General features: G+C 39.4%; 4 protein-coding genes across 9 annotated transcripts; all 4 read left to right on the forward strand.

Annotated features, from left to right (window-relative positions):
• The first annotated feature begins 5,527 nt into the window (after nucleotides 1–5,527).
• On the forward strand, nucleotides 5,528–9,333 carry LOC116194928 (hippocampus abundant transcript-like protein 1). The gene is made up of 14 exons (XM_031523851.1): nucleotides 5,528–5,986; nucleotides 6,545–6,656; nucleotides 6,955–7,067; nucleotides 7,160–7,282; nucleotides 7,388–7,560; nucleotides 7,649–7,724; nucleotides 7,867–7,953; nucleotides 8,052–8,132; nucleotides 8,218–8,250; nucleotides 8,353–8,406; nucleotides 8,520–8,561; nucleotides 8,671–8,749; nucleotides 8,850–8,920; nucleotides 9,002–9,333. Exons 1-14 carry the CDS (start codon nucleotides 5,768–5,770, stop codon nucleotides 9,107–9,109), a joined length of 1,371 nt encoding a protein of 456 aa, XP_031379711.1. The 5' UTR covers nucleotides 5,528–5,767; the 3' UTR covers nucleotides 9,110–9,333.
• Nucleotides 9,334–9,718: 385 nt separating this feature from the next.
• Nucleotides 9,719–12,575, forward strand: LOC116194930 (organelle RRM domain-containing protein 1, chloroplastic). 2 transcript variants are annotated; one of them, XM_031523858.1, is made up of 8 exons: nucleotides 9,719–10,105; nucleotides 10,431–10,662; nucleotides 10,752–10,849; nucleotides 10,942–11,007; nucleotides 11,434–11,517; nucleotides 11,613–11,681; nucleotides 11,800–11,886; nucleotides 11,985–12,575. In XM_031523858.1, the coding sequence occupies exons 1-7, from the start codon at nucleotides 9,922–9,924 to the stop codon at nucleotides 11,856–11,858; spliced, it is 792 nt and encodes a 263-aa protein (XP_031379718.1). In that variant the 5' UTR covers nucleotides 9,719–9,921; the 3' UTR covers nucleotides 11,859–11,886; nucleotides 11,985–12,575. The 2 variants fall into 2 exon arrangements, with proteins under 2 accessions (XP_031379718.1, XP_031379717.1); XM_031523857.1 differs by having other exon boundaries at nucleotides 9,728–10,105; nucleotides 11,780–11,886.
• Nucleotides 12,576–13,096: 521 nt separating this feature from the next.
• Nucleotides 13,097–15,687, forward strand: LOC116194929 (GDSL esterase/lipase At5g03610-like). Of its 5 annotated transcripts, none has more exons than XM_031523855.1 (6): nucleotides 13,097–13,253; nucleotides 13,386–13,580; nucleotides 14,176–14,450; nucleotides 14,886–14,994; nucleotides 15,087–15,192; nucleotides 15,364–15,687. In XM_031523855.1, the coding sequence occupies exons 1-6, from the start codon at nucleotides 13,184–13,186 to the stop codon at nucleotides 15,434–15,436; spliced, it is 828 nt and encodes a 275-aa protein (XP_031379715.1). In that variant the 5' UTR covers nucleotides 13,097–13,183; the 3' UTR covers nucleotides 15,437–15,687. The 5 variants fall into 5 exon arrangements, with proteins under 5 accessions (XP_031379715.1, XP_031379713.1, XP_031379716.1 ...); XM_031523853.1 differs by having other exon boundaries at nucleotides 15,368–15,687; XM_031523856.1 differs by having other exon boundaries at nucleotides 15,090–15,192.
• Nucleotides 15,688–15,864: 177 nt separating this feature from the next.
• On the forward strand, nucleotides 15,865–17,847 carry LOC116194932 (GDSL esterase/lipase At5g03610-like). Its single transcript, XM_031523859.1, has 3 exons — nucleotides 15,865–16,736; nucleotides 17,088–17,396; nucleotides 17,532–17,847. The coding sequence occupies exons 1-2, from the start codon at nucleotides 16,359–16,361 to the stop codon at nucleotides 17,373–17,375; spliced, it is 666 nt and encodes a 221-aa protein (XP_031379719.1). The 5' UTR covers nucleotides 15,865–16,358; the 3' UTR covers nucleotides 17,376–17,396; nucleotides 17,532–17,847.
• Nucleotides 17,848–22,988: the final 5,141 nt, after the last annotated feature.

Here is a 22,988-nt window from a genome sequence, read left to right on the forward strand (position 1 = left end):
TTTGACGTGAGTCCAAGAAAACCAGTTTCATTCTCGTTTGCTTAGACTTTTGCATTTTGAGACTTTCATGACTCGGGCTTAGTCTGGGAGAGTTTACTACCGATGGTGAGCGCCAAAACAAAATTGTTGATTTCAGCCCAAAAAAAAAAAAATGTTGAGAAATAATTATTCATTTCGAGGGAAACCAGAGTTTTGCATGGGCAATAATTTAGTGGAAATGCTAACACGACATTGAGCTACAAGAGCACATTTGGTACTTTCAATTTAAGTATTTAGTATTTCAGTGTAAGTGTTAAGTATTCTACTATTCGTGATATAGAGTACAAAGTACTAGATACTTGAATTGAAAATATCAAATGTGACGACGACTCGTCATTGGAGACGAACCCTTAATTTAGAACTGCTGAAACTAATTATGGATGATCAATTGATGCTGGAGTACATGTGGACATTGGTTTTTAAAGTTATCTGTAAAATGGTTTTGCTTTTGTATGGATAGTAATAAAGTACCTATGAAGCCTTTCAGCTGCACTGGCAAACAAAAGTGGTTGAGTAACATTCTTCTCGCAGATCCATTCAAAAAATGAACGGACAAGAGTCGTGCACTGTGCAATTGCATTTATATGATGTCGTGTCTCCTCTAGAAATTAAAACCGTGGAAAATCTATAGTATGTTTGCATAGATATGAATCAAGTTGTATACATGCATATGTTGCTTTTATTGAACTATGTCTGATTATACTTGTCGAGTTGCATGTTAATGTCGGCATGGGTACTTTATGTCATCATTCTAAGACCCTCTCCCATGGGGCCGGTCAGTTCATAGTATGTTAGCGGGGTGGGTCCAAACCATACCATATGATCTTATTTTGGATACATCTCGATATTGTTTTCCATCCTCCAATCTTGCATATAGAGATTTCGCCGACCCTTTCTAGGCATTGGCTGCGTACACGAAAAGAATAGCGACCGATGTGTTTATAGGAATTACTTCTGGGAGATGTTTTCGTGGACCGTCATTTTTTTTTTCCAATTGTAGCAAAAAAATTGCTCGACAGAAAATATAAATAGTAAGAATTAGTAGCTTTATGGGATTTTCTGTAGGGGTCATATCAATTTGACGGACGCTTTGTCAAAAGGAACTTGTCATCGGAGCCACGCTTTCATCTTTTAAGGCATGTAGCATCCTCAACTCAAATGGCATGCCCTATACTTTTAAGGGACAAACTTCTGCTGAAAACGGTGTGCTGGCACAACCAATTCGTAACACCATCGACGTCGGACAACATATCCGATCCTGTCCAATCCGGTTGTTGAAATTCTTGAACTTTTCTAGATCACCGAGTATCAGCATCATTGAATTGGTCCAAAGTCGATACAGACCGTCCACGATACTTTACGACATCGTCCCCCCGGAGCGCACCACGAAGATATTGATTCGTGAAGGCTGTCTAAATCAAGTAAAAAAGGAAAAGTTAAATGGGACTGGGAAGATGTCTATGTGGTAGGGTGGGGACAGAAGTGGCACTATTGAGTGACTGTATGTCCATTGTCCATCAAATGGCTTTAATGAGCATAGGCCAGAGCTAACCCAAACTGACTCCCTACCAAATCTTTCGGTTGGGACCGACCAACCGTTCAACCTTGGCATACTTTCAACTTATTATGCACTCACATTTTTAATTCATCCCAACCATGCATGATTCACATTCGTAAATACCTAAATATATCAATTACACGCGGTAATCTTCTCATCCGCCCGTGTTTTGATAGTAAATAAATAGACCGATTCGTGATCAATGATATGTCAAACTAGATTTGACTGTTGTCGTGTTCTTGTTCAACGTGTTGTGTTATGTCTGCAGGCTTTTGTATCAATTCACAGCTTAGAAGGTGGTACATGGAACGAATATTTTTCGCGTCATTATCGATTTGTCCATGCACACGTAAGAGGTCTACCATAGACGAAGAAAGATCTCTTAGCCAGGTGAGTGAGATTTGTCCTAGACCTAATAATGAAAGTAGCCATGACATGAACGTATACTTATGCATGCACTGACAAAATTACTATTCCACTGAAAAAGGCTTATTCTCAACCTTTAACGAAGAGTTTTTTATCCAGCGTTGTTTGGTTTTAAAGTGTTATTTTAGCATCACAATTCTAACTTAACTCTATCTATTACAGAACAAAATAACTCATACAAAGTCAAAGAATGAATCCCATTTATACTATTTTTTTCCACAACAAAACAACATAACTCATACAAAGTCAAAGGGTGAACCCTATTTATATCACTATTTTTTAAAATCAAAATATAATTTTAAAATTCTACTATAAAACCAAACGTAACCTAAGATTCCTCGTGATGGAACATTTTCCTGTCCTCGTTATTTCTTACAAGGCATAGGATGAAGGATCCCTGACCGTAGCGCGGTGAAGAAATACTATTTGATCGCTCTTGTCCACAAGTAAACTGACCTGACTAAAAGTGCGATAGGTTATGATAGAGTCAGGGTACGTGGCTAATTCGACATTGGAAGGGAGGCTTAGCTAACGCTCGCACGATAAGACAAGAGCAACTTGATTGGGAAGGAAAAATTTGGCAAGGGGTCTTCCAATCAGAGAAACGACCGATGATTAATTACCATTGGATAGGATATACAATGACTCATTATTTTATACTGTTATTTCCCTGAGTCTGTTTAAAATGATAACGACTCACCGTGACATATTTAGTATACTTTTATTTTAATTATATAGTAATTTTGATACCCGTGATTAGTAGATTTTTTTTTATACTTTCAGTTTAAGTATTTGTACGGTTCATCATAAAAGTATTAAATACTTGAACTGAATTATCAAATATGCTATCCGAACACAATATCAAACTAGAATTTCCTTAAATTTCAATAACTTTCATGTCGTATTGTGCAAAACTTGTTAATCGCTCACATCCTTCTAGACAAAAATAAAAAAAGAGCGGGTTTCATTAGCACCCCAGTACATTTTTTTGACATAGCATTAGTATCCGGTCTTTTAAAATTGGATCCCGAGGCCAACGTGCGGTTGGTTCAAGTGGTCTAGACCTTGTTCCCTTTAAGTAATATCTCAGTTTCAAGGTAACAATTCAAGGTCCCGTATTCAAAGTTTATTGATAGTTCTTTTAAGTTTTCAAAAGACATTATACACCATACATGAGAAGGTAACAATACCATTCATAAATGTTGTAACAAAGTGAATTATAAGAAGTTTAGTTTGGTAGTAAGGATGAATATAAGTAATTACTCCATTTCAAATTACCTCTTGAGGCCACCTGTCAAGTCAATCAGCCTAGTTTACCCATCATGGGTGTCGCAGGGGGTTCTCAAGACTCAAGGAATTAGTCAGGGAAATTCGGACACCTCCTATTAGCTAAATAAAGAAAAAAAAGTTGCAACAGAGTTCCTATACAATTGGAATGGGGTATATGTTTGTTCCGAATTTTAAAATGAGGTGGTGCCAACGTCTTTGATGAAACTGCTAAGTGCTCGTAAAATATAGCCAGAAAAATTTTACATATTATCTTTCTTTTTAAATTTTTTTTTTTAACATTGTTGGAAGTTCTACCATTTTGAATGAGTTTTAAGATTAGAAAGAAGAAAACTTCATAATAAGAGATAGATATATAATAGATTTATTCTTAGATACATATCAGGATATAAGTTAAAAAAAAAAAACAGAAGAGAATCTTTAAATGGTACTAGAGTTTTATAATTACTCTCTTTAAATTGGACTTAACTTTTTTCCTTTTTTGCCAATAAAATGGACTTAGCTGAAAATGGAAATATACATTATGGAGAGATTAAAGAGGACAAAATGGTGCTCTATAATTACTCCAAGAAATGTAGATTTATCAGGCGAATACCCTAAAGAGCATAACATTAGTATTTTGACTGCAAAATTTCCAAATTTTGACTGGACAGATTGTAAAAGATGACTAAATTTGAGGGGGCTAATTGATAAAACTCAAACTTTAGGGGATATTGCCCAAACTTTAGAGAGATCTTCTTTACCCCAACTAGGCCAAAATGTTTTTATTTTTTTATTTTATCCCCTTTTAAATTTGGAAAATCAAGAGCTCCCGTAATTGGATGAAATTGCCTGCCAAGCTTTTGGTAGGTGGGGTTACCAAACCTTATCTATATTAGTGGGGAATTTATACTTGCACGTCAAACATTATTAAACAATATCGTAATTAATATGTACTAATAAATTAGTTAATTAATTTAATGTACTATGTTTCCAGTGAGGTTTCATAATAATAATCGTTCAATAAAGAGCATATGGATGCTGATGCTGATGCACTGCTGGTCCCTCTTTATGTACCTCATCATATCCCTATGGCTAATGGCTCTATTTTTATATAATTGAAGGGAAAAAAAGATTTCCATTTTAGCACTTCCTATGGTTAGAAAATTTTCTGAACAAATATATTCCGTTCACACGAGAAATTGTTCAGCGATCATAACTCATGATATACGGGAAAAAGAGTAATTAGACAGCAACAGATTGTAGAACAAGCGTTAATTAATCATCCAAATGTACCATGCTTTTTGCTAATATAACAGTAATTTCATTGACTTCTCTACTCAATCAAATCATGGTAAGCTACATTATTTAAAATTTTCCTTCATTTAATTCCACCTGGAAATGATAATCAAGTTATAATTAAAGAAAAAAGGAAAAGAAATCAGTAAACTAAAGTCCCATCTGCTGCTCTGCTACAAATACTAAACATACAACGCACCTACAATATACATGCACGTACTTAACTTCGACCGATACTACTCCGATTCATTCCACGTAGAAGCATAACAATAAGTCGTGCTAGGCGATTTATATGGTACTTAATCTTTGATTTGGATCGAGAGAAATCGAGGAAAAGAGAGAATAGTCACTCATTTGTAAACCAAATGAATATTAATGCTTATCCATTATCCATTAATATATCGCAATTTCTCCATAGGGAACACATATACACCACACACATTTTCAAGAAACAAGACAAATATTGCACTTATTCCATTGCGGCAGCCTTTCAAGTAGGTCCTGCACTTTGTCCAATTCATCCCAATCCTTTCGGGCTCGACCACATACGCACACATCATCGTGTATCAGTCCACTAAGAAAGTCACGCATATCCGCGGATGTCGTCTTATCGGAGTCGTACACGACCGAGGGCACACACGGACCGGGTTGGGGCTAGCTAATCTCTCCTAACTCAAGGCTGCCAACACAGCAGCACGCGGGTCCCACGGGCATGCGTTGGACTCTCTATTTTGCCAGGTCAGCAGCACAGCTGGGCTACCACGTCGGACAAGGAGGGAGGCGGGCACACGAATGTCGAGTGCCAGCACGCGCACTTCCTTCCTCCCTCACGCCACGGCTCTCAACAGGACCCTCCCCCTTTTATATCCCTTCCCCCGCCCAGCCCACCTACCAGTCAATTCCACCTTCTCCCTCTCCTCTTCAAGCGTCACCCCCCCACTCCCCCTCGTCCTCTCTCTCTCTCTCTCTCTCTCTCTCCTGTCAGTGTTGTTTCAATATATATATATATATATATATATATACACATTGAATGGTCTCGAAGTTGGGAGAATAGTGGACTGTGTAGTTCTGTTCAGCTTAACAGAGCCTTCATTGGCGTAGCGACAAACGGTTGCCCTTTGCATTCTCGACAGCGATCAATTAATTAGCTCGATCGGTCGGTCAAATTAGTTTCCATCAATGGCGGGGGTGGCGAAGAGTAGTCACGAGAGCTTCGGCGGCTGCGGGGGAACGCTTAGGGTGCTGCGGCCTCTGCTCCATCTGCTCCTCCCGCTCTGCGTCCACTGGGTGGCGGAGGAGATGACCGTCTCCGTCCTCGTCGACGTCACCACCAAGGCTCTCTGCCCCGGCGAGTCCACCTGCTCCGAGGCCATCTACATCAACGGCCTCCAGCAGACGGTAATCTATACGCTCTGTCTGTTCCTCTCTCTCTCTCTCTCTCTCCGCCTCTCTCTGTCCCTCTGTGATTGGTTATGCTCGTACGTTTTCGTGTTGCCTTGACGATGAGATATATGAAGATGGGACACGGGAGTGGACGATAATGGCGTCCATTCGCGGAATTTGTTTGGTTGCGAGAGGCTAATTCGTCATTTTGCTTATGAGAAACAAAAACGCCAGCGGCGTCCTCATTTTCGGTTTTTTTATTCCTCAAATTTTATGGTGTCTCAGCTTTTTCTGTTAGTGTCTTTGGCATCTCGCGGTCTGATTCATGCATATCGGCGCATCCGAGGAAAATAAAGATTCTTGAATTATGTTAGGATCTAACAATGGATTCCCGGACGTATTAAGTTGATGATGACGTTGAACTTATTAACCTCTGCTCAAGATGTAATCTTGTCGGGTTTCTAATATGGCCAATGTGATCAGAATTTATCTTCTAATTCCGTTCGGAATCCGGACATTTTAAGGACCTACGTGTACTAACACGTACTTCTTGTTCTATGAATGATCATTTAGGTGGTCGGAATTTTCAAGATGGTGGTACTGCCGTTGCTGGGTCAGCTCGCAGATGAATGCGGCCGGAAACCGTTGCTTCTCCTCACCCTGTCGACGTCCATTTTCCCATTTGGTATTATCTTCTTGCTGAAATGTTTTGTTTCCAAGAGCAAATTTCGCGCGTGATTTTGCAATATTCAATCTTTTGCATGAAGAGAAAACGTTTTGACGCGACATGAAATTCCTTGGTGGATGAAACAGAGCAGCTGTGAACTCAGTTAAGAGAAGATGACAACTGAAATTTGGTCATATTATAAATTTGCAAGTTTTGTAGGCATATGCTCTATTCGATGTCTCGATGGCATTTTGATTCTAGTTGAGCTGATGCTCGAAAATGCCAGACTAAGCCGCCCATTTTGTTCTCGTCTCAGCTCTACTTGCCATGAGCCAATCCAAAGAAATTGTCTATGCCTACTACGTGCTCCGAACTATCTCGTACATCCTAAGCCAAGGCAGCATTTTCTGCATTTCTGTTGCATATGCGGTAAAAATTCGTAGCACAAAACAAATTAAAATTCCCCAAACATAACAGATAGAGATTGAGTCAATTAATTTCAAGATTATTCCATTTAGTAGGCGGACTTCATAGAAGAGGGCAAAAGGGCTGCAGCATTTAGTTGGATCACTGGTCTCTTTTCTGCCTCTCACGTACTAGGCAATGTGTTGGCACGCTTTCTTCCCGAGCAATATGTTTTCTTTGTAAGTTCGTGGATAACTTTCCGCCTGATTTCTTGGTCTCTGTTTTCCTTCTCTGTCTTTGAGTATATGCTAATTCAATTTCTGATAATTGGCTCTTTGCTACAGGTTTCTATCGGACTCTTGATGTTTTCCCCACTTTACATGCACTTCTTCTTGACTGAGACAGTTAAACCGGTTCAGAGACAGGACCAACAACCAGCCTGCTTGTCTAAGATTCTGAGGGTTCTGCAAAAACGGTTCCATGGTATGAGAGATGCTGCCTCTGTTGTTGCAAGCAGGTTTGTTCCTATTTTCCTTTTCTGAACAAGCGTAATATTATGTTTGTTTCTTGTATTGGGTTGACAAAGTTCCATTTCTCTTCTGCAGTCCGACGCTTCGCGGAATTTCACTTGTTTCCTTCTTCTACGAGCTAGGAATGTCGGGCATTACCAGTGTTTTACTGGTAAGTCCAGATCATACATAATATATCAGAAATTGAGTCAGAATAATACTCAATTCTGTGACTTTTCGACTTTAAGACTTACTGGTGTTGCATTAGAAATTTATAGAGCTCGACTTATCATTAGAAACTATGTATTGTGCAGTACTATCTGAAGGCGGCTTTTGGGTACGACAAGAATGAGTTCTCTGAAATTCTTATGATGGTGGGGATCGGTTCAATAGTTTCTCAGGTTCGTTTTCTCATTTCTCTGAAATTTTCAAGTACTTTTGATATTAGACAGAAGTATTGGGAAGCAAACTTAACATTCGACAACATTGTCTTCTTCAGATAATGGTGCTTCCTCTAATCAATCCCATTATTGGGGAGAAAGTGATACTCTGCATCGCCTTACTGGCATCAATTGCTTATGTAAGTCTGTTTCATCTGATTATTTCGCCTCCCATTACTTAGAAATGATGGATGAGATATCTAAGTGTAATTTTTCCACGTACAGGCATTGCTCTATGGCTTTGCATGGGCTTCCTGGGTACGTAATCCTGATTTTTACATATTTCACAAAACATTCAATTGATTATGAGTGGTTGATGGCTATTTCGCATTTCTAACGGAGTTACTTGTCATTGTGCAGGTCCCATACTTAAGTGCCTCTTTTGGGGTCATTTATGTACTCGTCAAGCCCGCTGTAAGTACATCTAGCTGATGGCAAACTCTCCTTTCTCTTTGATAATGAAATGAAAATTCAGACCTCTTAACACTTTTTCATAATCTTTTGGCATATATCCTCTTGACCTGCAGACATATGCTATCATTTCGAAAGCAGCAAGCCCAACTGATCAGGTTAGAAACTAGACCATCGAATATTACCCTGACTAGATATTCTGGCTGGTCGGCTTTTGTTATTTGATAAAATGTTGAACTGTTTTACCATTTCCTCATTTATGCACAGGGAAAGGCACAGGGGTTTATTGCCGGCGTGCAATCAATCGCAAGTCTTCTATCGCCTCTGGCTATGAGTCCATTGACCTGTGAGTTAACTAATCTCCGAGTTTTACTCTTACCATCTGATAATTTCTATCCCCAAGCTTTTCCAGGCAAAGTCGATCTAACCACCTCTCTTATCAACAGCTTGGTTCCTATCGGACAGTGCACCTTTCGACTGCAAGGGCTTCAGCATTGTGTGCGCATCCATTTGCCTGGTGAGAACCCTTCCTCTTAAACCGAGAATAGACACTCAAGAGAATATATCCTAATAAACCTTTTCTTCATGTTTGGGCCAGGTGATTGCTCTATGTTACGCTTGCCTGCTCAAGCCTGAGGGCCACTCGGGTGACAAGTCAGAGAGTGCAGAAGACATCGAAGCGCCACTACTTAGTAGCAGTAATTAGGAGATAATGCTACGATCCCGAGCTTCTAGATATAGATCGCGCGCGGGGATGTACATATTTTGCCTTAGCAGGTTCTGCAATCCATGTGAGATTATTTTTTGGTTTTTTTGCCCTCATGTAATGATGTATATGTAATGCGGTATTAACTAAGCTGGAAAATTTTGAAGGCAAGGCCTCTTCTACTCTCGGTCAGTCTGATAATTGATTGTTATATTTTTTCTTTATATTTAAATAAGTTCCTATTTCTACCATCAGTTGATGTTGTTGCAAAAAGACTAGTCATTTTCGGTTCATATAGAAAATTGCATAAATAGAAAAACAACCAATTTAATTGAATGCGAATTCGGTAGATTTGCCTTCACTTCAAAATCTTCTTCCGTGTGACACCGGATGCAGCTCCGGTGATTCTACCATACTTTTCTACGACAATCGAAGAGTATGAAGTACGTAAATTTTTTCACTGGACCAATATCGACATGGTAGGATCAACTTTAAAAGCCACAAAAACAAATAAAATGGTGCATTTAGCGGTTAAGGGAAAAAAAAAGAAGAAGATATTTTGTTTACATGCTTTCTTTTCTTTCTCGAAGATAGAAAAACAAGATAAGCCTTAAAGCATCTCAGTATATGAAAATGGGGGAAAGCCTCTGGGAAAAAACTTCTCCTGGAAAATGTTTTCCGTTTGTCCGAAACCTAATTAAAATGTGTTTTCTATTTTCAGTTTTTCCCTCCGACAACTGAACGGAAAAATACCTGTTCTCTGGTAATAAACAGAGGAACAAGAAGTGCAACTTCTTCTCCTACGAGCTCTCATGGAGAAATCCTCTCTTGCCATGGGAGCTTCAGCTCTCGCCCTTTCTCCCCCAATTGCCGTCCCCAACTCCAAGGCGCTCCTCAAATCTCGGCCTCGCAGCTCCTCTTGTATGAGCTTCAAGCCCTCTGAAACCCCTGCAGTCGAGCACTCCTCCTTTGCGTTATCATCCAGCAATGGCGCCCGTAAGTCTCCCATCCTGCTTCTCTTCAATAGACGGATTATCAATTGCTTCAGAAGGGTCAGTTATTGAGTTCGCTGGAAGAGTAAGTGTCTGGTCCGTGCAAAGGGAATGCATAGTAACTGTTGACTTCGAGCTCAATAAAGGGGGAAGAAAAAGAACCCAACTTTTTGTAAATGGGGTTGATGGGTAGGTTCAGTGTTTGATTTTGGCTCGATTGGAGTGGTAAAGATTTTGTCTGAAGAAAAATTGCCCACAATGGGCCATGGTGTTTATATCAAAGACTTCATTTTGATTTATTCTCTTCCTTGTGAATGTTCATGATGCAGGATTTCCCGGAGTTCCATTGATTAGGCCCGATCAGGACCTTGATTCGAGAAGAAGGAATTACTCATGTCAATTGTCTTCCTCCTCAACTTCGCACTTTGAAACTCCCCTGTTATTCCCCCCTGGATCTACAAAGCACTGGCTTATACGTTTGGACAAGCCTGGGGTTGGGGTTGTCACTAAGGCCCAAATGGTCGACTACTACACTCAGATACTGACCAAAGTTCTCGGGAAGTAAGTGTCTCACAAGTTTTGTATATGGGCGTGCTTGTAATATTTCCGTTCTTTGTTTTTACCCTGCAAAGTGGAATTCCTCTCTGCAGTGAGAAGGATGCACAGATGTGCATATATCATGTTTCGTGGCAGTCCAACTTCGGTTTTTGCTGTGAACTTGATGACGAATGTGCAAGAGAACTTGCTGGTGAGCAGATGACTTATCCTTTTAACGATATATATTTTGCTCGGGTTTGTTTCTGATGATCTTCATTTGAACATGAGCTGCCACTTTTGCAGAAGTTCCCGGTGTTTTATCTGTTCAGCCCGATGAAAATTTTGGTTCTGATAATAAGGATTATGGAGGTTGGACCACTCTTTCTTTAGAATGATTTATGTTTCTAAGTGTATTATGAAGACCAAAGTCACAGTTTTTCTTCATTTCCGTGGTATGTAGTGGCGAGAGGGCCTTATATATTGACTTGGATAACATCCCAAATAAGTTCTGAAAATTTAATTGAAGAAAAATATATATGTTTTAAGGTATCCCAAAATTCTTCTGATGTGGTTTTAGCATTAGAAGTATATGCTCGAATCAGTGAACCTGCTAAACAACAATGATCATTGTGTTTTTGAGCTTCTGATGGATATCTTGTTTACTCGGAAGAAAGCCTTTGTCATAATTCATGAACTGGCAGCCCTTTAATTCCTACTCGACAGTTTCTGTTCTTTCTCTTTTCTTAAATTATTATTCTATTGAGTAATTGACATTTCCTGATATCTGATATTCAGGCAATTATGTACAGAATTCTTTGCCAGATTCTCGCAAGGTGAGTCCAACAACCCCGATAAAGACGAAGAAACTCTTCATAACTGGTGGGCACAACTGTTCAGTTATTTTGAGAAGCCCGATAAGCTCCTGTTCATTATCAACTGATGATATGTCTTTTGCAATTTTGTACACAAATCAGGCCTCTCCTTTTATACGTCTGAGAAGACCTTACGTGCTGCATTTGAAGGCTTTGGCGAACTTGTTGAAGGTGACATAAAGATGTTTTCGACTGACACATTAATCTCTTCCAAGCTCTATTATGGATCATATTGAACCGTTAATTTCTTGCTGATGTATTCTGATTAGTGAAAATCATAATGGACAAGATATCCAAAAGGTCCAAAGGTTATGCATTCGTGGAGTACACAACGGAGGAGGCTGCTAGCGCAGCGCTGAAAGAGATGAATGGCAAGGTCGATATCGTAAACTAAACTCCCTTTTTGTCGTATCAATGTCGATCTTGTAATATTGAGCAGATATTGAAATTCGATTCCATTGGTTGTGGTGGCAGATCATTAACGGTTGGATGATTGTCGTGGATGTAGCCAAGAGCACGCCACCGAGATACAACAGAGACCGCTCGAGACGTTAGAGTAATTGGAAAGAGGCCGGCCTAGAGTGAGACTCAGACATCTTCTTATCAGTGAGGTCCGTGTTGACATAGCGAGATCTGGTCACTCTTGTGGATCATCTTCACTCGTTCACTAGTTGAATAGACCTGCTTTGTTCCGGAAACTGGGAGAAGTTTTGCATTTTTCTTGTTTCCGAAAATATGACGCGTAACGTGTTGGGTTGCACTCGACAGTATATAAATGACTTGTGAAGTGCAGCCCAATACATACTTTCCCTTTTCTCTTCATTTTTCTAGATGAGGAAAACCTGAAATAGGGGAATCCGATTTCTAGAACCAAGAAGCAAAGATGTGGGCAGAGGTGGGCAGGAGGTGGTTGAACTTCCTCGTGTATGCTCTGCTTCCCCTAGTCCAGGGTAACAGCTTGATCACCTAACATCTTAAATGTTGATGTTATGCAAAGGAGTATGTTCATGAATCTAATTCAATTATATACAGCCCATTTGATTCGAATGGACTTGGTTTGATTTATCTCTGGAACCGGGTAATTATTACAGGGATCGGTTCGAGATGTTTGCTATAAATCGAGAATTGACGAAACTGAACAACAAAGGAGACAACTTGAACAGTTGGGCTCATTGTTTGCACGACAAATTCGAAATTGGAATCCTTAGTCTTACAACGCAAGAAGAAGAAACTGATGTTATTACTGATGGGAGTTGAGAAAACCTGCAAGAGACAGATGAGAATATCTGGACCCTGTTGGTTGGCAACTAAATGAGGGAGCGACCGCAAGAAAAGGCCTGGTAAGAATTTGGGAACATAATTCAAACCCGATTTTCAGCCCTGGAGGTCATCAGTTGGGAACACACAAATCTTTTGATTAAAACTAGCCGAGAAGTTTCCATGGACATTATGGACGCAAAACTGTACACTCATGTAGTTAGGTTAACTTGCTGGGCTGAACTTGAAGAATTAAACTCTCCCAAATTGACTTGTCCAACAACCAAACATTTAATGAAACAGTAAAAAGCGAAAAAACAAAATTGTCAAGTCGGTTGATGATGTCTATAAAAATGCTGCCTTCTTTCCTTCCCGTGAAATTCTGATCTCACCCAACACTTTCCTTTTGATCTTCAATGGAGAACCAAAGGCACACGAGCTTTCTCTTCGTCTCTCTTTTCCTCTACCTTTCAACAGTTTCTTCGGGTATGACCAAACAAAAGATGAAGGAGGAAGAAGAAGGAGAACGACGACTCATTTTCTGTTTTAAACATTCTAGAGGCATTCTTACCTCTTCAAGTTCTGATGGTTTCGTTTCCTCTGGCGTTAAATTTGCAGAAAAGGAATGGCTAGTTGGGAAGGATCAACGTAATGGGAGTGAGGCCCTGAAGCTGTTAGTGTTCGGGGACTCATATGTGGACACAGGCAACTGGGAGAAGTCCAGTGGATCATGGCACTCTCCTTACGGCATGACTTTCCCCGGAAAACCAACTGGGCGCTTCTCCGATGGTCGGGTCTTGACGGATTTCATAGGTCATTGTTCTCTCTCTCTCTCTCCCTTCGATTTTATGGAAGGTACTACAATACGTACGGAACATTCTTCCAAGCAGACCTGTCTTTAGCAATTCGGAGATAGAAGTGTTGCAGACATTATGCATGACACTTTGTGTCTTTCATTAGAAAGAGGCTTCGTTAGATTCTACTATTTTAGAATTCTTGTTGTGGCACTCTCTAATTTGGTTAAATGCTTTCAATTCTCGTGTGTTTGAAGCTCTTCTAAATTGTTTCTTTTTTGGTCTCTTCCTGTTTTGCTCGAAGTTGAACAAAGGACACAGGTAACAGATTTCTCTGCGTGCATCTAAAAAGAATCTTTTAGGAATATACGCATCTCTGAAGTGCTTCGGTGCATTCCAGGTTGAGGAAAGTAAGAACTTGACGAGTTTTCCAAGCTTTCTGGAACCAAATATAGATAGGCCAGTCCATTCCACATGTAGAAAACCAGTTTGCATCTATTCATTGAAGGAAACACTTTCCACTGTGCAATGTCACTTTTTGCCCTGTTTTTCCTCGTGTTCAGAAAATGGAAATAGAAGACTGTACTTTCTTAAACGCAATGAGTTTGCTGCAGCTTCATTTTTTGGAGTACCATCTCCTCAACCCTACATGTGGAGGAAGTCCGTGAAAAAACCACTTTTTCAGTATGGGATGAATTTTGCATATGGAGGTACAGGAGTCTTTAACACGATGGTGAATCAGCCCAACATGACAAGCCAAATCGATCTCTTCCAGGGGTTGGTCAAAGAGAACTTTTTCACCAAACAAGACCTCGAATTCTCTGTAGTTCTGCTTTCAGTTGCAGGAAACGACTATGCTGCCCACGTTTTCAGAGATGGCAAAGAACAGGTGAGAAACTAATGTAAATTTCTTGATGCTGGGCATTGGTACTGATGGCGTTAACTTTTACGAGTCTTACAGTCTAACATACTACAATATATTGTCATCGAAATGAAATGGAAAGATTTGAATTATAATTGTGGCCAAATGACAGCATACAAAAATTATCCTCCTCATGCGTCGTTGAGCAACTGATAAATTCTAAAAGAAAAATGAAGTACCTTCACAAGTTTTTGGTACTTCTAGTTGAACCATGCTTTTTTTTTTTTAAAAAAAGAGGAATAATGAATCTAAGCAAAGCTGTGGCCAAAAAAAGAAACAGAAAATTTAAGCAAAGCTGAAACCCGTTTCCATATTAGCCTTGAAATGCAAAGCTGAAATTATTTTCTTCTAAGAATTTTTGTCTGGAACTTTTGTAGCTTAAGTTTTGTTTCCATTCAACAGGACCTTCCCAACTTTACAGGTTCACTGATGAACCAACTGGAAGTGAATATCAGACGAATCCACAGCTTAGGAGTCCGGAAGATGGCTGTGACAGCAGTAGAGCCAATGGGTTGCTTGCCTCAATTGACAGCTTTTTATTCATATGAAAATTGCAGTGAAAGTTGGAACTCAATCACTGATTTCCACAACCGGGCTCTGCAGCAGATGGTCCAGAAGCTGCAGCTCGAGAACGCAGAATCAAAATTCCTGATCTTAGATCTTCACACGGCCTTCACTTCCGCACTGAAGACACGAGAAAGCACTGCAGGTCACTTAACATTCCCCTCCTTTTCCTGAGTTTGGGCTTGCATTTATATTCTGCTTGATATCATATAAGTTGATTCTACTTCATCTGTGCTTGAAGAGAATGTAGAAATGTTTGAACCGGCTCAGGTTATAAAGACCTAAGCATGGAATTTAAATTCTCTTTCTCATGCAGGCAGTTCGTTAAATCCTTTGAAACCGTGTTGTGTTGGATCCGGAAAAGGTTATTCGTGCGGGAGCACGGATGAGAAAGGGGCAAAGAAGTACGAGGTGTGCAAGAACCCGGAGCTTTCTTTCTTTTGGGACACGATACATCCTTCACAGAGTGGATGGGAGTCTGTTTATTCTATCATTCGGCCTTCTCTTTATGAACTCTATTAGTCCTCCTGACCTTATTTTGTTCCCGTGCGGTTTTTTATGTTAGGAAAGCTCTAAGATCGAGTAATGAACATTTCTATCTGGAGGCAGAAAAATCCTATGGAGAATTATGAGTGCCGAACTCTCGAGCTAACTAGTAATATGAAAAGAGTATATTCATGATGCTAATTGTAACATATATATATAAATATATAAATATAAATAGATATATATATATATATATGTAGCCTCCTTGATTCGAATGGACTCGACTTAATTTATCTTTGAAACAGAGTGGTTAATACAGTGATTAGTTGGAGATTTGGTATCCTTCCTATAGATCCAACATTGACAAAAGGCGAATAAAATATGAGATGACGTGAAACAGTTGGGCTCATTGTTTGCCGAAACAAATTCGAAGTAGGAATCATTCGTGTGTAATACAAAGCAAATAGTTTTTGAATAGAAGAAACTGATGTTATTACTGACGGGAGTTGAGAAGACCTATGAAAACACAGATGGATTACGAGGAAGGGACCACGAGAAATGCTAGTAGAAATTTGGCAATTGCTCACCTAATGCAGAAAATAATCGATCCTGACTCATAGTTAAAACCTGACCTTCTAGGAGGTGTTTGAAGCTCTTTTAAATCCTTTGTCTCTTCCTGTTTTGCTTGATGTGAAACAAAGGAAATTGGAAACAAGTCGGAATGCGTTTTAGAAGACCTTTTACGTTTTAGGTCCAGGAAGAAGACCTTGACAAGTTTTCCCAGCTTTCTGGAACAGAACACAGATAGGATAGTTGTCTTCACGTATGAAAAAACGAGTTTTCCATCTCTTCATTGAAGAACACTTTCAGAAGTACAATGTCGAAGACATTTTCCCCCCTGTTTCGGAACTTGGATTGGAAAAGATCAAAGGGCTGTACTTTCTAAAATGCACTGAGTTTGCTGCAGCTTCAGTTTTTAGAGTGCAATCTCCTCAACGAGTTTGGGATGAACTATGCATATGGACAACCGGGGTCTTCAACACGATGATCAATGAGCCCAACATGACAGCCCAAATCAATCTTTTCCTGGGCTTGCTCGAAAGGAACTTCTACACTAAACAAGACCTTGAATCCTCTGTAGCTCTGTTCTCTGTTGCCGGAAACGACTATGCTGCCCACGTGATCAGAGATGGCAATGAACATGTGAGAAACTAATCTAAATTTCTTAATGTTGGTTCTTTGGTATTGACACTGTTTAACTTTTACGTCTTACAGCCTGAATACTTGAAGTGGAATAATTTAATATTACAATGTGGCCGAGCTAATACAAAAATTTCCCTTTTGCTCTATTGTGCAACTGAAAAATGAAGTACCTTCACAAGTTTTCGGTACTTCTAGCAGAACGAAGGTTACTTTGGAGGAATAATGTATCGAAGCAAAATTTCGAAATGCATTTCCTTATTCGCCTTGGGATGGATGCAAAGCTGAAATTGTTCTGTTAGAAGAACTTTTGTCTTGATCTGTTGTAGCTTACATCTCGTTTCCACTCGATAGGATCTTTCTGACTTCACAGGTTCACTGATGACACAACTGGAAGTGAATAAGAGGCGAATCAACAGCTTAGGAGTGCAAAAGAGAGCGGTGACAGCCATGGAACAGATGGGCTGCTTGCCTCAATTGGCAGCTTGTTCTTTATACGAGAACTGCAGTGAAAGCTGGAATTCAATCACTGATTTCCACAACCGAGCCTTACGGCAGATGGTCCCAAGGCTGCAGACCGAGAGCGCAGGATTCAAAATTCCTGATCTTAGGTATTTCGTGTGGCCTTCAATTCCGCACTGAAGAGACGAGAAAACACCGCAGGTTCTTAAATTTTCTCCTCTTTTCACATAGTTTAGGCCTGCTTTCGAAGTTGCATGTAGCCCGCAGAGTTGAACTGTTTGAACTGCTTCGAATTATGAAGACCTAAAGCAAGTAACGTAAGTGCTCTTCCTGCAGGAAGTTCCATAAATCCATTGAAACCGTGTTGTGTTGGATCCGGAAAAGGTTATTCGCGTGGGAGCAAGGATCAGAAAGCGGCAAAGAAGTACTAGGTCTACAAGGACCCGTAGCTGTCTTTCTTTTGGGACTTGATACATCCTCCACAGAATCGTGGGAGTGTTTATTCTCTATCATTCAACCTTCTCTTTAAGAACTCTATTTAGAACAGATACAGTCCTCTCGATCTTATTTTGTTCCCGAGTGGCTCTTTATAGTAGGAAAGCTTTTAAGTTTGAGTAATGGACATGCTCTGTTTGGAAGCAGAGAACCCTATAAGGAGATATGAATGTCCAAACTCTTGAGTTCGGTAGTAATATGAAACTCACGAATAAGTCGCGTTCTGCTGTGAAAGTTACCACACCATGGAGTTTCTGTCAAACTTCATCCGAGAAGCTGCTAAGCTTTTGGATCAGCTGGCAGGTGATCCATTAATTCGGTCGTTTCCACATTAATCCATTTGATTCTGACTCGTTGTAGGGACTAATAATAGGACTATGAGCAGACACAGGACGAATTCTTTGTCTTCAGGACTCGCAATAACTCGGCGATAGGAGCAACTAAAAATTAACAGCCAGCCACCTATATGAGGAGAAACATGGATATGCGGGCGCGATTACTTGGAGGGAGTACTTATTATTTTTTATAGCCTATGATGTGGAACATGTTTCAACGACCAGCCATAGAAGGGCTGCTCTGCATAGGGATATTGGCCTTACATGAGGAACCAAAGGGGGAAGTTGGTGTCGAGATCTTGACGCCCTGACTCTGACCTTCTCCTTCCTCTTCGATGGTCTCAAGTCTGACACGCCCGAAGCTCAGCCTCCTCTCAACACGAAGGAGGCTCGGGGGAGCTGTTTCGGTCACCTGAAAGCCGCTCGGGTTGAGAGACTTCGACATTAATCTTACGCTTTTTCTTATGTTTCTCTCTTCGATGATAGTTATGTTCGTGTTACCTAACAGATAAAAAACATGTCCATTTATAGTGAAAGAGAAGCATCAGACGCCCACTAGAGTGAATTTGTGCCAAAAAATCTTCCATGTTTCTTTAATCTCTTTGTAGGAATTAAGAATCCAACATATGGAACAAAAACAACTTGCTCCTCCCACTGTCTGTTGGAGATATTAGTGTATCATATGAGGAAATATAATATTTGAATAAGATTGTATCAATTAGTTAGGTTAATTGATATCATCAGAATTTACTAGTATCGTATTTGGACTTTGTGATAGTATTTTGATGTCATTTCTTTCCTAGTCTAATTGCTTCCTGAGCCTATAAATAGGGCTAGTAATTCTATGTATTTGATGAGTTAGTGAGTTAGCCTAAATAATAAACTCTCGTGGCTTTGGTCTCTGGTCAGCACCTCTCGATATCTGCTTTCTCTCCTCTCATATCATATTTGATTTTCTTCATGGTATTAGAGCAGGTCGGCTGGGACAAGCCCCTTGCAACCACCAATTGAAGTCGGCATTTGAAGAGCGTGTATTGATCACGCATATCACCTCCTCTAAAAAAAAGAAAAGGAACAGAGAGTTTTTGTTGGAGTCAAAGAAACTCCTTTTATCATCACCGCAAAATTTGGTCGTAGACAAAAGTTATTGTTCGATTGATCGGATCACGAAATTATAAGATTAGAAATCATGTGCAAGATGAACATTCTGTGGCACTTCATCTTGAGGGGGAGTGTTGGAGATATTAGTGTATCATATTAGGAAATATAATATTTGAATAAGATTCTATCAATCAATTAGGTTAATTGGTATCATTAGTATTTACTGGCATCGTATTTAGATTTTATGATAGTATTTTGATATCGTTTCTTTCCTAGTCTGATTGCTTCCTGAGCCTATAAATAGGGCTTGTAATTCTATGTATTCGATGAGTTAGTGAGTCAGCCTAAATAATAAACTCCCGTAGCTTTGGCCTCTGGCCAGCACCTTCTGATATCTCATTTCTCTCATCTCATATTATATTTGTTTTTCTTCATTTTAGGTGGAAATGAGCCCGACCCTGTATAAATCCATAGTTGTTCTTTCATTTTTTCGGGATTTATAATTCCCAACACTATCAAGTGAAATCTTGACGTTCCAAACTATTAAAATCTTGTGTTTGAAAGTTTATTCTATATGCTTTTATCTTACTATATGCATCATAAACGTTTCGATTTGCAAGGGTCGAATATAGTCCAAATTTAGGAGGATATAATAGAGTGCTTCTTCCATGAAGGGTGCCCTTCTTATGCAGTTTTCATTTTTCTGCCATCATCCAAGTTTGCTTTTTCTGCTGCTTTTAGAAAATGCTGATGAAAATGTTCTCCATGAATGGTCACTATCTGCTTTTTCATGCTGCCACTTTGAATCATTGCATAATTATCTCCTCATGATTCCCCAATTATTATCGCAAATTAATCACCTTAAACTTTCCAAGCTGTTATAATGTTGTGATTGTTATAAGATGATATATGGACAGCTTTATTATAAAAATGGACACTGGCAATCAGTCCTCAGTGCTCAACCCCGTAAAGTTTAAAACATGCATATGATTTGTAAGGTTAATACGTGCATACGATGTCATGAGTGCGACTCCTCATTGGTGCATGATTCTGGGTAAGATCGCCCACATGAAATATGTCAATTATCTGTTCAGGACTTACATGAATTATGGACTTGTGGGATGTTCGTGGCAAGTAGTGGGCCCCGGCAAAAAACAGCACTCCTTGAGAAAAAGAAAATCAATTTTCCAAATCTCGTAGTGGTATATCGAAAGGAAGGGGAATATCTCTGCATTTTGTTGAGGAGCCACGAGTTTGCCCAGTGAAGAGAGAATAAGATCCATAGCTGGAGAGTTCGAGAATCCACTTTTTGCCCTCCCCATTCCACAGGAAATTAATTTCCTAAATTTCTCGTCTAATTTTTGGTGAAGGAAATGAAAAACAAATCATGGCAATTTTTCTGGTAAATTTAGAAAGAAGAGAAATGGCAGTTCTTCTTGGCCTCGAAGAAACGGCAATTTCTTTTCGGTTTGTACCCTGAGAAACCTAAAAAGCCCTCGACTAATTTAGTTCGAGCTGGGTTAGTCCACTAAGAGTTGGTTTTCAGGAGTAGTATGATGTGATTGAGCACAATTTACCTCATTACAAAAAAAAAAAAAATCAAATTGCACCTGAAAAAACAAATCTGTAATTAGATTCTACTTCTCACGTTAAACTCCTACAAGATTATAAGCAGTTGGACGTCCAATCCAAGAGTTTAAACTAATAAGTTCTTATCATTCCTTCATATTCCCATTCTTTGTTTCCAACACCAATACGACAATATTGTCGTAACCTTGCCAAAAACCAACTCGCTGCTTCAGGCATTATAATGGTTCATATGAAAAAAAAAATTAGGTGAACTCGGTTCATGGTGGACTTAATTGCAAGAATAGTCCGAGGAAGTGGAAAATTTTCAATTAATCCCTAATAGTTTTGGGTCTGTTTCAATTAAGCCCATTTTATTTTATGAATCCTCTATTTAAACATCTGCGAGTATACCTGTTCATGAATGCTGGAATATTCGTCAATAAGTTAATAAGGGATATTATAGAATGCCTTAGATATCTTTGTTAGATTTTATTGAAGAAGAAGTCGAGTAGGAAGCATATGAAGAATTCGTTAACAGAGATTTAGAGTAAGAGTCATCTTCATAGAGTGAGGAAGAAGTTGCATTTGTTAATAGCTTGTTTGTAGATTCTGATTGATAATAAATTTTTTTTCTTAAAAATGACAACTCCAATAAAAAAGGAAGAAATGGATGAAAGCTAGTTTGAAGAATACTATAAGGATGTAAGATTGCTCATTAATAGATTTGACAATATGAAACTTGATGAGAACCCATAAGGAAGAAAGGCTTTAGAAAAATAAATTGACAAGTTGGTAAACAGTCGACTTGATGCGGTGAAAAAGCCAAGAAAACCTAGAAAGGAATCAAACTTTGTGACCTAGAACAGGAACTGAAAAAGCTTAGCAATAGGCTAAGACCCCATACATCCTTGATCCAGCGAAAAAAGCTGCTAATGGAGGGGCATAAAGTTCTTCAGGTAATCTGGCGCAAGATCTCAGGAGATCCCTCGGATAGGTGGAGGAAGACCCTATCAACATTGACGATAGGACATTCAATAAACTTCTTACCACGAAAAGGGCTATGTATCAACCTAATTATCCCTATAGAACAAAGACTGAGTTTGTTCCGAGGGATAACCCTCTAAGGCTGATAGTAAGTCCTGATGCTTTTCTAGATCTTGATTGTGAAAAGCACGCATCTAAGAGGATCAAATAGTGGCTCACTCTGATTCGAATGACAGCAAATGCAGGTGGCTATCAAGCAGCCGCTACCAACGAGCTGTGTGAGGCAAATTTAGTCGGTAATGCTAAGAAATTCTGGAAAAGCCTGTTAGAGCATACCGAAATGAATGAGCACATAGACCGAGAACTCACTTCATATGGGGTTTTGGCTACTATGGCTAATGCATTGAAAAGAGAATTCTGTGGATTCTCTCTTTCTACTATTACGGTGGAAGCAAAACAATCCTTGAATGCTCTAATGAAGTTACAAATATGTGATGTGTGTTGGTTTGACAACTACGCCTATGAATTTCAGTCATACTACTACAATTTGGATGTAGCATCGTAAAGGTTTATCTCATAACTGTTTTTTTCTAAGTTACTAGAACCATGGCTAGAAGTAGCAAAAAAAAGCCTTTGATCGACTCCTCAATGAAGACAACATAGTTGATGGCCTTGGAGGAAGAATTAAAGCAATCAAATACGCTATGCATAAAGCATGCACAAAAAAGTGAAAAAAGCCGCCAAGAAGCTTCCTTACTTGAATAAGGGTTGCTCTTCCCATATTGAATACGTTCCACAAATGTATGGTTGCAACATTCATAACATATCTAGGAGATCTAAATATCGTCCTCGTAGGAGCAAAAGAATGTTCGTAGGATACAAGAGGAGGAAGGTGTTTCAACCCAGAAGGGAAATGTCGTTTACGCTTGATAGACCTTCAAGGTTTATAAGGAAAAAGACCAACCTAAGGTACAAAGAGCGTATCAAAGAATTCAAGAAGAAGCATGGCAGAGAACCAAAATGTCCCAAGGGAAAACCCTTGATCAGCTGCTCTTGCTGCTGGATTTGTGGATCGAAAGCCCACAAAACTGATACTTTGTCCTCAAAGGAATCAACGCCCAAAAAATCTTCAAAGAATCTTTCTTCAAGATGAGGATCTAGTCTATGAACCCGTCGAAGAAGACAAGATCTATGACCTAGATTCTAAAGTTGAATCTATTTACAAAGTAGTCTATGAATACGAGACCGACTCCGAGGAAGGTTCATATTTGTGGACTACATTAATGTTTAGGATGCACACGGATGAAGA

This window comes from Punica granatum, chromosome 2, assembly GCF_007655135.1.
Source record: "Punica granatum isolate Tunisia-2019 chromosome 2, ASM765513v2, whole genome shotgun sequence".
In the NCBI taxonomy this organism is placed as follows: Eukaryota; Viridiplantae; Streptophyta; class Magnoliopsida; order Myrtales; family Lythraceae; genus Punica; species Punica granatum.